Source organism: Prionailurus viverrinus, chromosome A1 (genome assembly GCF_022837055.1).
Source record: "Prionailurus viverrinus isolate Anna chromosome A1, UM_Priviv_1.0, whole genome shotgun sequence".
Classification (NCBI taxonomy): domain Eukaryota; kingdom Metazoa; phylum Chordata; class Mammalia; order Carnivora; family Felidae; genus Prionailurus; species Prionailurus viverrinus.
In genome coordinates, this window is record NC_062561.1 from 69,429,932 (window position 1) to 69,444,835 (window position 14,904).

A 14,904-nucleotide genomic window follows, 5' to 3' on the forward strand; every position below is an offset into this window, starting at 1 on the left:
ATAAAGGCTGAGTTATATTTACTACACTTTTTGACAGGACACTTGCCCTCAATTATTTTAAGCCAAAACTTGGTATATGTTATACTATAGCAAGATAATGCAAACTTAAGTTCTTCATTCTAATATAATGGACGGACAGGGCAATAGAACACTGTTAAATCTGAGTACACTTTTGTAGTAGTTTGATAATTGGCAGAAAAGACGGTAAAGAAACACCTGGTTTTTCGAGAAACTCAGACCAAAATCCTTTCTACATGATGACCTTGTAGGGAAGGGAAAGGGCGAAGAGGTATGCCACGACTAAACGTAAGAACTGCAGAAATTTATTATTCCCGAGAAATGTGATTTAGCAACTTATGGACGTAGACTAGTCTGAGAAGGACATAGTTTAAATCAAGTAAATCCAATAACCCATTATTACAAAATACAATCCAGGAGTACTTGGGAATATAACTTCTCCTAAATTTAACATTATGGGCGTGAGACACTAACATACAAGGCTACAAAGACCTAACGGTAAGTTTTAAAACTAAGTAGTTAAAAAAAAAAATGTTTCAGGAGGCACGCATGGAAGATCCGTGCCAACTGCTGCAGTACGTCTCCTTAAGTACCAGAAAATTTCTCACCCTAAAGACAAAAGTCCCTGTTTTCTCTATTCATCCCACGATTCAGCCCACATCGCTCAGCACCATTTCCGAGCCCATCACTTAGGCAGAATGCCAAGCAGACGACGTTAAACGTCTGAATTCATCACTCTCGCCTGCAACACACCTTGCTCCTTGCCAGCACAGGGCACAGCGACCGGTCCCTCATCGTCCGACCCCTCCCGGATCCCACCAGTGGCCCCGTCTCCATACCACCGGCTCTAGGTGGCAAGGGAATCGCGAATCCTGGTTGGCTCAGATCGAGCCTCCGTCATTCGTCAGCTCACCTACGATTGGTTGGCAGAGAGTGCTCAGGAACAAACGCCCAGCTTGGCCAGGCGAGGGGAGGTGAGTTGGTTGATCCTGCGACTAGAGTTTTCCTCATTGGCTGACGGGTGGGCATCACGTGGTATGAAGCGGCTCTCTATTGGCCGAGAATGGTACCATGGGGTACAGAAACGTGATCTGGTTGGTTGGAATGAATCCCAGCTTCCTACTAGGTGCCCCAGCTAGCTGTTGCTATGAGGTGGCCCTGGGCCTTCTTTTGCGGCTTGGAGCTCTGTTCTCCCGGTTTTCCAGGCGCCCGTAGCTGAGAGGGCGTGGGAAGAGCTCGACACCAGTCCGGCGCTGGAGAAGGGCGGGGCTGGGGGCGGTGGGCGGGACTCCGGCGACGTAACCGGGCGTGGGCCTGACTTCCGCGGAGTCGCCTTTGCCGCCTCGGGCAGTGGCTTTGGGGGCCTTATGTCCTCTCCTTCAGTGTTCTGATGCTTAAAAAAAGGCTCACTCCGTTGTATTTATCTGCGCCCTCTTAAAAAAGCTTCTTTTTATGTTTATACAAGAAAACACCGAAGCCCTCAGGGGTACAGAGAGACTGGGTGGTGTCAAGCAAAATCCCTAATACCTCCTTTTGGTCCTTGCCCGTTTCTTCTTTTCACTCTCAGCCTCAGGTTAAAGCCTGCAGACTGCTCTGGCCCCGCTAACATCTTGCCTCCGCCCCAATGCCGAGCGTGGGATTCTCAAGTTGACCAGGTTCCCGGCTCAGGCAGACGAACTACGCATGCTCAGTACGCAGGCCCTGGGGTTCGACGGGGCGTGCGGGGTAAGGTGTTGGGTGGCAGAGGAGGTTGTTTATCTAAGCGCGAGCCGAGGCTTCCGCACCGCGCAGTCTCCCGGGAGCGCGCGCGGCCGGTCGCCTAGGCGACGGGGAGCGGGGGCGGGGCTGCGCCGCGGAGCCCCGCCTCCTGCTGCCGGGCCCCGCCCCCGGCAGCGCTGCGGCTCCCGCTCGGGCGCGCGCTCCGGCGCCCGAGGAAGCGGCGGCGGCGGCGGGCGGGGAGCTGGGCGTGGAGGCGCGAGGGGCGGGGCGGGCGGGTGGCACTGCGGGCCCGCGGCTCGGGCGGCTCCGGTGGCTCCGGCGGCTCCCGCTCGCAGCTCGTGCTCAGTGCCTGCTGGCGCCCGCGGGCCGGATTGCCGCCCTGCTCGGCCCATGCCCAGGGCTACTGCTCCCTCCGCCGGCGCCCGGGGGGCCGCGGCGGCCGTGAGGTGGGGGCGGCCGCGGGAGGCGGCGGGGCCGGCCGCCGGCGCAGGGTCCGGGGGCGCAGCGCGGCGGGCGTAGGTCTATGTCGCGGGCGGCGGCGGCGGCGGCGGCCGCGGAGGGACGATGCGCGAGTACAAAGTGGTGGTGCTGGGCTCGGGCGGGGTCGGCAAATCCGCCCTGACCGTGCAGTTCGTGACCGGCACCTTCATCGAGAAATACGACCCCACCATCGAGGACTTCTACCGCAAGGAGATCGAGGTGGACTCGTCGCCGTCGGTGCTGGAGATCCTGGACACGGCGGGCACCGAGCAGTTCGCGTCCATGCGGGACCTGTACATCAAGAACGGCCAGGGCTTCATCCTCGTCTACAGCCTCGTCAACCAGCAGAGCTTCCAGGATATCAAGCCCATGCGGGACCAGATCATCCGAGTGAAGCGGTGAGAGGGCCGGGGGCGGGCAGGGGGCTTCGCGATGCGGCCGGCAGCCGACGTCCCGGGGCCAGCACTCCCCAGTGCTCTGGGTGGCTGTGAGCAGGGGGAGCTGTCTAGGGAGATGGCTCTGGGGTCTCATGCTCTATAATAATATGTGGGGGTTTTGCCAGCATCACCACCACCATCATCTTGAATCTTAAATTTGAGTGCTTTGTTTCACAACTCAAATTTGGCATCCCGTGAACCCACAGCCCAGCTCTTTGTCTCTTGGATATTGTTAGTAGCACTTGTACAGAAACCCAAAGGAAACAAAGTTTAAAACTTGCAGGGGGAGAAAAGGGTTGGGCAGGTCTGTACTGGGAAGAGGTGAGCTGTGCAAGCATAATGGAGACATTTTCAGATTGAGCAACAACAAAAAATCTACCTTTGCAATATTTGACAGCAAAAATTGCTCACGCATATACGGCAAAAAATGTCAAGTCCAGAGGACAGAGACCTTTCTCGTCTCTTAAAAGATCGAGTGGTGCCAAGGCGTTTTACAAAAATGAACTCTGCAATTAAGATGAAACTTTGAAGACGTTATTAAATTATTTGAAGACATCGTAACAGCTCAGTGAGATTGAGAGTTATTAGCATATAGGAGCACAAATATGCCATTCACATTAAAGAATGTGGCTTAACTTTTTTTTTTTAATCCAACTGCCTTACCCCCCTAAGAAAGGAAAAGAAAGGAAGAAAGAAAGAAAAGGAAGTGAAAAAAGCATTCCTAGAAACAAAACAGAAGTTTCTTCAAAGGTGTAACTCAAGTATTAGCTAATTTAAAGTTAATGCAAGTAAGCTTTTTCCTGATATGAACTCTTTTTTTAAGCATGCATTTTGAAAATACGGTTGGTAGCTTAAATGGTTTCGAGTATTTGTTTTCTCTTATGTTAACTGACTATATATTTTCCTAGAATTTCCAGCATCAGAAAGATAATAATATCTTAGTTCAAGGTTTTAGCAAATTTTTCTAATTACTAGTTACACATTATTATTTTGTCTGATTCTTATTAATAATTGCTAATAATTTTGATTTAGTGTAATTTTTTTCCCTACCTAATTCTAGCTTTAGCTGCACATTTGAAGACACTTACTGAAAGGTAGTTGTAAGTATACTGTAGATATAATCACATTTCAAGTCAGTCTGAAAGAGCAAAGCCCAAGTCACGTGTGTTCAGTGGGTACTCAAAAATTCATTACAAGACATGGATTTTTAATGCAACATATGAAATCACAGGGGATTTTTAATGCAACATATGTCCCCATCCCCCTGTTAACTCATTGCACATGCACTTTAATAGCTAAACTAAAATTTTGTATATTAGTTTCTTCTGTTAAATTTCAAACTTTTGAATAAAGTGAATATTTTCATGGCTCCTCTTGCTATTCTAAGATCTTCAAATCTGATAGCTTTTTACTTCTCCAGTCTCATTTTCTTAGAGTTAATTGCTATAGGAAACAAATGAACAGTTTTGGTGCTAAATTTAATAGGTGTCTGACTCTTAAGGGGCTATGTTGAAGTGACTCAAATCCTGAATTAATACTTCCCCATACTACTAAAAACAACAACAACAATACAGAACAGGGCAGTCTGATACATTGTCACATGGCGATCTTAAGCCATAAACATATGTCAAATAGTAAAGTAAATGCCCCAACTGCTCCATATTTAAATGTATACTACTGTATACATTTAAACGTATACATATAACTCAGACATTGATAAAGTCACATACAAAGGACAAACTTCTTGACAAAAGCCTAGGAGACAGAATATGGTAAAATATCCTTAGTTTAGTCCACATAATTTTGTAGTTTCTTATGATTTAGTGGAGATTACTAATAGCAGGCTAGTCTAAATTTGGTATACTGAACAATTTATTTGTTTGCCTATGAAAAGAGGAAAATTCTACTTGCCCAGATGTCTTTTTACTCACTAGTCTCAGTTCTTGATGTAAAAAGACCAGGGATCAGCTGAAGTAGAGTTCATAAACTCTTTTCACTGGAATTCGTCCATTGTATCTGTGAGGGTCCCGTGGACCCTTCTGTGTCCTCACATTTTATACCTCATCCTAACTTTATCATCTGGCCCCCCAGCCTAGAACATATTCTAAATAACTTACATAGAAAGAAAGAATCTGTGTATATTATCTATATTTCAGTACAGTGTATAATGCATATATTATGCTAAAGCAGGCATTAAATGTGCTAGTTATTTAACTCTTCCCACTTAAAGAGAATAAAATATGATTTTCAAATAAGTGAGCTTTCTACTCTTTTGGGAAATCCATTTTTAAATTAACTAGTTGTTATAGGAAGTATTCAGTAAGTGTTCCCTCCCTTCTGCCCACTAGCTGCTTTACATAATTACATACAACAGTTGTTTGGGGATATTTAATACCACCATAATGCCAGTGACAAAGGTGAAGTGCAGAGATGTTGGGTCTTTTACCCAAGACTAGTCATTGATGGAGGGATTTAAACCGAGTTCTGTTAGAATCCATATACTCTTTTCTTCTATACCAGGCTGCCTTTGAACTTGTTGTTTACTGACAAATTCAGTATCCAGCTTTTGGTCCAGGCTGGCGCCGTTCAATACAAGTATAATGTGAGCCACACATGTAATTTAAAAATTTCTAGTAGCTTATTTTTTTTAAAGTACAGCAGATAAAATTAATCTTAATAATGCGTTTTATTTAACACACTATGTAGAATATTGCCATTTTAACATGTAATCAATATTCAAAAATTGAGAAATCTTACTTTTTATGCTAAATTTTCAAAATCTGGTGTGTAATTTACACTCACAGCACATCTTAATTCAGACTAGCCATATTTCAGGTGCTTAGTAGCCACATGTGGCTGCAGACTACCATACTGACAACACAGGTGTAAGGTGTATATATTGTAGGGAAACAATAAGCCTCGGTTTTCTTATCTGTGAGATAGATACGCCTTTCAAAGTCTTTATTAGGATTAAATGAGATAACCCATTTTCAGGTGTCTAGCACAATACCTTGAACAGAGAAATCACTCCAAAATTCCACCTGTTCTTTTATGAATAACGTTGTCACCCAACCTTCTTTAAATTTTATCCTTGATATAAATGTAATTTTAGAGGAAATAAATTGTGAGTGCATTTTGAAATTCGTTACCTGGTGTAGACAAGATGAGAACAAAAAGCAATGGGGATTAAAACACCACCTTGAAAAAATTTTGTTGGTATATTCTCAAAATATTTTCCCTTATTAATGGTTTTATGGGAAAGGGGAAGAGAATGAAGATTTAACTTCAAGTGTAGCACCAATTCATGGCCAGATAGTGAAATAGAGCTTTTTATTGGACTGTCCTTGTATGGAGTATTGGGCTTTTAGAAAATGTCAAACAAGCCTGTACTGCCTTCAGTGTTGACAGGTGCAGACATTCATATCCATACACTACCTCCTGTCCGAGCCAAGGGGACCAACTAAAAAATGGCCGTATTTATAAATTCACGTGCTTTCCTTTTTTGACCTGAGTTCCCTTTTTTGACATGACTTCAGATGAGAACACACACTCCAGAAAGTGTGATAGGGATACAGAAGATGTTTCAATTGAAATAAAACTAGTAGAATTTTTTCTGATTTCAAGTTGCTTTTCCCATGCCTCCTAGGGTAAGCCATCGTCCTGACTTGAAGTATCTTGGAACATGCTGTCCCAGGCCTGTTGTTCTTAGAATAAAGCCCAGGAATCCTCACATGATCTTCCCAGGTGCAGTGTGCTCCTGCCCATCCCTGCCTTTCCGGCCTCACCTTGTGCAGTCTTCCTTGTCCCTTAGCTCTCAGCACCCACACCTTCTTTTAGTTCCTTGGAAGTGCTTGCCTGGGCTTCCCTTCTACATGTAGCAATCATGTACCTTGTGCAGTTAATTCCTACTCACTTTCACCCTTACTTAAAAGATTTCTTCCTCCTCAGGGAAGCCTTCTTCGTCTTCCCAAACTGAGTTAACTCCTTCACACACAAGGTTAACCTCATGCCTCACTCCTTCCCTGAGCCGTCATACTTCAGACATAAGTGGCATGCTGTACTCCCTCTTCTCATAGCACTCACCGAAGTCTAGCTATTTGTGTGATAATAGACTTGCAATCAGTCTTTCTCATTAAACTCTCATTCTGTGTGGCCAGTGCAGCTCCTGGCACAGAGGAAACACTCAGGAAAAATGTATTGGAAAAAAACAGTATTTGGAAATAAAAGTGTTTTTATTGTCCTTTGGCCTCAGTTTCTCTAGACAGTTTGTTTTGTTTTGTTTTGTTTTGTTTATTTTTATTTTGAGAGAGAGAAAGAGGGCATACAGGGGAGGGGCAGAGAGAGGGAGAAAATCCCAAGGGAGAGAGAGGGCTCCCACACTGTGAGCAGAGAGCCTAACACAAACTGTGAGATCATGACCTGAGCTGAAATCAAGAGTCGGACGCTTAACCAATTGAGCCACCCAGGCGCCCCTCCCCAAACATTTTGCTTTTATAGATGGAGGAGACGATTCTTCGAAGTCCATTTTGCAGATGAAGTAGATGATCTCCCTTCAGCTCTAATATTCTGTGACGGCACTTGTATCTAGTTAGGGTGACACGGAAAGGGTGAAGTTTAATAAGAACCTTGAAGAATCAGGAGGACAAAGTCTTCCGGAAGTGGCATGTGAAATGCATAGAATATGTTTACTGGCTGTTAAATAGGCTAAATTGGCTAAACTAGGAATTCATATAGAAGTGTGAAAGGAGGTAAGGCTAAAAAAATGTAAAGCTAAGTTACAGAAGATTGAAGACTTTGGACTTGATCTTGTAGTGAAGGACCATGATCAAAATTGGTATAAAAAATGGTAACACGGAGGTGATGTGATTGACCGCTTCGTGGCAATAGACCAGAGTCAGAAGGAATAGTCGTGCAATATTGTGATAATCTAGTTTCTGTGCCAAGTAGAAAGATTCTGTCTTTCTTTCATGGAGGGATAGCTGGGGGAGATGATTTCAACATTGGACATGGCAGTCATCCATATAGATGCACCTAATAAGTAATTAGAATATTTGGATAAAGCCTGAAAGATCTGTTCCCGTTATCTATGAATATAAAGACTCAGGGTCATCCCTGTGGTTCAGATGTGGAGAGTAGATGAAACCTCCTGGGTAGAGTATACATAAAGAGAGAGAAATGAATGGATATGGCCAGGAATAGAAATTGTAAGTGAATATGGCCAAGGATAGAACTTGAAACTTGTAAGATATACAGAGGAGACTGCACATTACTAGAGGCTAGAAGGTGTGGGGCGTTTTATGATTGGGAAGAAGAACGGGGAAAGGCGGTTGATTTGTACTACCCAAAGCAAAATTTTTTTTCTATATTTTTACTATTTTACTACTTTTTATTATTTTACTATTATTTCTAATATTTACTAATATTTTTATATCATTTAAGTGATCGTTTTTAAGTGACCCAGCTGATAGTTTGCACTCTTCCTCTTCACAATAAGTAGCTATAAAAACCTTCTCTAAAGCAGAAGCTGGTTGTCAGTTTCTACACATAGATCTTGACCCATGACAGGTTGGTGTTGTAGAGCCGAAACCAGGGACTTGGGACTTGTTTGTCCCAAGTAAGTGAAATTTCTAGAGTCTGCTACCATTCTTTACTGTACAAACACATCCTTCCCCAGTTTGATACCTCCAGTAACCAAAATTATAATTGAAAGTTTGGCCTCCAAGGTACAGAGCCTAGAAGCCATGCATCACTTTTTATAGCCCCAAGTGTTGTTTTCCTGGAAGCGAAACTTGTTTTTGCTGCATTGTAAAATTAGAACATTACAGTATTGTAGTTTTCTCCTTGCCATCCCAAGACTGGAATTTTTTAAGTTCACTTTGCAGATGGAGCAGATGATCTCCCTTTGGCTCTAACATTCTGTTGGTTCTTCTCTCTAGTGGACGTGGTGAGGGAAGAGGCACAGTTTAATATGAACCTTAAAGAATCAGCAGCCCATAACCTGCAAGTCTTGTCTGGTTAAGATTTGGTGACAGTTGTGTCAATGAAATCTGTAATCAGAGAGATCATTATTATAATTTTTTTTTTAAGGGAGAGGGGTCAAAAGTAATTTAAGTAGCCAGCCAACCATTCTACTGCACACAGACAAAAGATACCACTGTCCCTGCATATTGGTAAGTCCTCTGACAAGAACAAACGGATGATTTGACCACCGACCAGTGAATGAGAAATACTCTGGTCACCAGGCAAGTGGATGATGTTGACTTTCTAGTGTTCCTTTAGGAAAAGATCAGGTAATGAATAGGGTCACTAAGGAGGAGGTGGAGGAACTGATAAGATAGTTCTAGATGACTCAACCAATAGGCAGAGCCAACGAGGCTGGAATCTTTTTATTTGTTAAAGTTTTTCAGTTAGTAATACACTTGAGTGTTTTCTCTGTGTCCTCTTCCAGGAAATTATATGTGGCACACTACAATGCATAGATTATACATTTACACATATTTCTAAGCAATGAACTTGACATAAAGGCATGTATATCATACTTAAGAGATTTTTTTTCAAGGATAATTTTTATGTTACACAGTTTTTTTTCTTAGCCATTGTCTTCAAACCTAAGCCCCTGGGGAAGGATGTGTGATTCCACTCTTAAGGGAGTTTTTTTGCTTCTGTTTTGACTTTTCCTTGTTATCTGTTTCTCTCCATCTGTTCTTACCTACTATTTTCATATATACTTATATTTTTCTGGCCTAGAGAATAAAAAGAATTCTAAGTATGCTACATTTTTTTTTTTGGAAAAATATTTCAGTTTGGATATGAGTAGATTCTAACGAGATACAAATGATAGAGACAGAATAGTTACAAAAGTATAAATGTAGAGATATTTCTGTAAGAAATGCATCATGAAATTTTAATAGCGTGCAGAAATACACCATATATATTTGCCTTTTTGTTACTTTGACAGCTGTGCTTATTATATTAAAAATTATTCTCAGGGGCACCTGGGTGGCCCAGTTGGTTGAGAACCGACTCTTGATTTCAGCTCTGGTCATGATCTCATGGTCATGGGATAGAGACCCTGCATATGGCTCTGAGCTTTCAGTACAGAGCCTGCTTGGGATTCTCTCTCTCCCTCCCTCTCTGTCCCTCCCCTGTTCGGGCATGCTCACACATGCTTGCTCTTTCCCCCCAAAAATAAATACACTTAAAAAAATTATTGTCAGCCTGACAGAGAAGTTAAAACATACCTTTATGCTTTACCAGATCAAATTGTGCCTTTTGGGGGAATAATACCAATAATGGTAATGCTATGACTTTAGATGACTGCATTTCAATAAAGTATATAAGTTAGGTATAAACATATGGGTAAAGTTTTAAGATTATCAAAATGCCTAAAAATAACATATCTCTAGTCGCGAAGATTTTAACATGGTATGTACTAAATACTCTTTGAATAGATTTAACTGTAAACCTCCAAAAGATTGAAATCTCGGGGCGCCTGGGGTGGCTCAGTCAGTTAAGCGTCTAACTTCAGCTCAGGTCATGATCTTGCGGTTCATGGGTTCAAGCCCCGCATTGGGCTCTGTGCTGACAGCTCAGAGCCTGGAGCCTGCTTCAGATTCTGTGTCTCCCTCTCTCTCTGCCCCTCCCCTGCTTGCAGTCGGTCTCTGTCTCAAAAATGAATAAAAACGTTAAAATTAAAAAAAAAGATTGAAATCTCTTTGGAAATATGGGACCTAATATTCCAACTATTTCACCTTTTATTCTTGTAGGAAAACCCTAAAAAAAACAAAAACAAAACACCTACATTAGCCTGATTTTTAATATATTTCAGTTTAAATTAATGGTCACAGCTGTGAAATAAAATTTATTTAGGCCTGTGAATCAAAAGAAGATTATTGAGTTTCTGAATCAAATATCAACAGCACATTGTATTGAAGTCTTGGTTTGGTAAGTCCAGTAACAAAGCAACATTGGAAGTCTTTGGAATCTGATGCATTTTGACCTGATGTTGAAAATATTACACATTGCTAAAAACTGTATCTGAATAAGCTATTTTAAATAGATTACAGTGTGTAAATTAAGTACACTTTGAAATTATGCATTCTTTTTACTCAAAATGCTGAAAGATATTCACTGTCAGAATTGGATAGTTTGTTGTTTTTGCTTTGTTCTGTTTTTTAGTTTCTCTAATATCTTAATATGTTTAAGGCTTGAAAACATACTAAAATTGATTTCTTAAGGGAAAATACAGTGATTTATAATTTTTCTGTTTCTTAAAAATTTTTTATAATATAATATATATAATATAACATATATAATGTAATATGACTATAATATATAATTTTATAATATATTTATATAATATATATACATAAAATAAAAAATGAGTTATAACTGACAATTTTTTTCACTTAGTGAAATTACACAAGAAAAACATTGTAAACTGTTATTTAAAACATTTAGAAGTGTTTGTTACCCCTTAAACATGATGATTTGATATGTGTATATATTGCAAAACAATCACTACAGTAAGTTTAATTAACATCCATCACCACATATAGCTGTAATTTTTGTGTGTGTGATGACAATTTTTACAATTTTCTCTTACCAGCTTTCAAATATAGTTATTCTAACTGTAGTCACCATGCTGTTATAACTGGAAATCTGTACGTTTTGACTACCTCTCTCTTCTCTTTTTCTCATACACATACGCACACACATACACACACACACACACACATTCTGCCAACCATCAATCTGTTCTATGTATCTATGAGTTCAGGTTTTTGTTTTAAGATTCCACATGTAAGTGAAATCATACAGTATTTGTCTTACTCTGACATACTTCACTTAGCATAATGTCCTCAAGGTCTGTCCATGTTGTTTCAAATGTCAGGATTTCCTTCTTTTTTTGTGGCTGAATAATATTCTGTGTGTGTGTGTGTGTGTGTGTGTGTGTGTGTGTGTGTGTGTACATACATACATACATACATACATACATACATACTACGTTTTCCCTGTCCATGCATTCATCGGTGGACACTTGGGTTTCTCCACGTCTTGGCTATTATGCCTCAGTGACCGTGGAAGTGCAGATACCTCTTCAAGACGGTGATTTCGTTTTCTTTGTATAAATACCCAGAAGTAGAATTGCTAGATCACATGTAGTTCTACTTCTAACTTTTTGAGGAACCTCCATACTGTTTTGCATGGTGGCTGTATCAGTTTGCATTCCCACCAACAGTGCACAAGGATGCTTTTTCTCCACATCCTTGCCAACATTTGTTATCTCTTGCCGTTTTGATAATTGCCATTCTAACAGGTGCAAGGTGATATCTCATGGTGGTTTTGATCTGTATTTCCTTGATGATTAAAGCACCATTTCATATGTTTGTTGGCCATCTGTACATCCTCTTTGGGAAAATGTCCATTCAGATCCTTTACCCATTTTTTTTTTTAATTGAGTTGTTTTGTTTCTATCAAGTTGTATGAGTTCTTTGTATATTTTAGACATTAACCTCTTACCAGATTTATGTTTGAAAATACTTTCTCCCATTTCATAGATTGCCTTTTCATCTTGTTGATGGTTTTCTTTGCTACGCAGAAGCTTTTTAGTTTGATGTGGTCCCATTTATTTATTTTTCTTCTGTTAACCTTTGGTGTGAAATCCCAAAAATCCTTGCCAAAACCAGTCTCAGGGAGTTTACTCTCTATATTTCCTTCAAAGAATTTTATGGTTTCAGGTCTTCTGTTCAAGTCTTTAATCTATTTGAGTTGATTTTTGTGTATGGTAGAGATACTGATCCAGTGTCATTCTTCTGCATGTGGCTGTCCAGTTTTTCCAACACTATTTACTGAAGAGGCTATCCTTTCCCCATTGTATAGTTGTGGCTTTTTTTGTTGTGAATTAGTTGACCATGTATGCATATGTTTATTTCTGGGTTTTCTAGTCTGTTCCATTGATCTCTGTGTCTATTTTTTATGTCAGTGCCATACAGTTTTGGTTACTGTAGCTTTGGAATTTAGTTTGAAATCAGGAAGTGTGACACCTCCAGTTTGGCTCTTTCTCAAGATTGCTTTGGCTGTTCAGGGTCTCCTGTGCTTCCACACAAATTTTAGATTTGTTCTATTTCTGTGAAAAATGGCATTGGATTTGATAGGGATTGCACCGAATCTGTAGATTGCTGTGAGCAGTACGGATATCTTAACAGTATTGTTTCAATTCACAAGCATGGAGTGTTTTCCCCGTTTATTTGTGTCTTTAGTTTCTTTCGTCAGTAGCTTATGTTTTGTTTTTTAATTGTTATAATCTATCAAAAAAACCAAAGTATTGAAAAAATAACACATCTCTGTATCTGCTTCCATGCATGCACTCAGCAGTGGCTGTCACATTTTCTTAATCGTGGCCCTAAGTTAAGAGATACATTTTACATTGTGACACAGCACACATGCACATGCACAGCATAAATATGTCTAACTAAAACCAGAGTTTCATGAAATAATAGTTAAATTTCCTATGTTGTTTGTAATATTTTTCTACTTTATTCTTCTTTATTTCATTTTTTTTTCAACGTTTATTTATTTTTGGGACAGAGAGAGACAGAGCATGAACGGGGGAAGGACAGAGAGAGAGGGAGACACAGAATCGGAAACAGGCTCCAGGCTCTGAGCCATCAGCCCAGAGCCCGACGCGGGGCTCGAACTCACGGACCGCAAGATCGTGACCTGGCTGAAGTCGGACGCTTAACCGACTGCACCACCCAGGCGCCCCTATTTCATTGTTTTTAAATGTTCTTCTTGATCAACTCAATTGATCTCATCACACAGTTTGAAAAGGGCTGTCCTAGAATGTCTGTCCTCCAAGAAAAAATAAATACAACGATCTCAGTAATAGTTAGCAACATTTATCTTTTCTTCCTGCTTTCCCAGTTTCCAGCAGCCCTACATAAATGCTACAAAAATGAAACACTTCCTAACCTGAGTTAGTAACATGCTAACCTCTGTTACAGAGAAAGATGAAGTTCAGACACTAAACAAAAAGATACATAAAGTCTGCCTTTTGAAGAAGCATGTGTTTGTGCGTGTTAAAAACATGACATTTTTCTCATTTCTTGTGTAATTTTATTCATTCTGGTAAGGCAGGATAGCTCCTGCCTCATGAAGACTTAAGACAGAAAGAGATGCTGTAGTGACACTCAGACTGGAACGTGTGATTGCAGGATGGTCCAGCTTTGCCACAGGCTGCCGAAGAAGCTTTGGAAAGTGATCTTTATAAGACGTTTGCTGCCTCTGTCCAGGATGATATTGATTCAGCTCTCCCTGTGACAGTAAAAATAGATGAAGATGACCATAATTATATATATATATCTTGATATCACTTAGGAGAAATGCCCAAGAGAAACATCATAAACCCTTACTTAAAACATTTAGGAGTGTTATCTCTCATGCTTTTCTAAGGAGCAACCCTTGCAAATTAATAATTCAAATGTGGAAATACCTCATCATGTTAATAATTCATTACATTTTCGTATTTTCTTTTCTATTAGGGATCTTTACAGCTTTCTGTAAATGAAATCTCAGGTGTTTTTCTCTGCCCCGGGATGGAGAATTTTGTTGTTTTGTTCTAAACTCTAAATACATCCATCCTTAGATTTCCAGGGAATGTAACAACTACCGTATATATGATAATTGCTCTAATTTGGCATTTTATTTTCTTATGCAAACTGATCTTATTTATAAATATGGTAAGTGTTAACTGGTTAAAGCTGAGTTGCAGTACTTAGTCATGTAATTAGAGGCAAGTTAACATTATCTGCATCTCAACGGCCTTGTCTGTAATATGGGTATAATACTGATGAGGTAATGAATGTAGTAACCCTAAAATACCAGTAGTAAAGTTTCGCCGAAAATCACACAAATAGGAATGAAGTCTAAGTATTCATCTGACTTTATAAAACAGTATACTGCCCCACGTTTTCTTCAGAGTTAGACTTGCCTTACCGTATCTAGATAGCTATATAGCTAATTTAGTATTGCATTTCCATTTTTTTCCCACTGCTTTCTCGTCTGGGTGTGAAGTCCTAGTACAGTATGTTATAGAAATTATAGCATAGACTCTGGGGGTTTTGTCTTTGCCTTCCAGTAGAGACTGTGTTGGCTATAATTGGTGACAGTATGTTTTTGTGACTCACGAAGAATTGTGATGATTTTCAGTACATATATTTTAAGTACAAAGAACACATTACAAAAAGTG

At 40.5% G+C, this 14,904-nt stretch overlaps 1 protein-coding gene across 1 annotated transcript in view; it reads left to right on the forward strand.

Annotated features, from left to right (window-relative positions):
- The first annotated feature begins 2,010 nt into the window (after positions 1 to 2,010).
- Positions 2,011 to 14,904, forward strand: part of RAP2A (RAP2A, member of RAS oncogene family) — a 36,976-nt gene continuing 24,082 nt past the window's right edge. Inside the window, exon 1 of the mRNA XM_047863504.1 lies at positions 2,011 to 2,615. Within this exon, the coding sequence (XP_047719460.1) occupies positions 2,302 to 2,615 (314 nt within the window). The 5' untranslated portion in view covers positions 2,011 to 2,301. The remainder of the gene's footprint in view (positions 2,616 to 14,904) is intronic.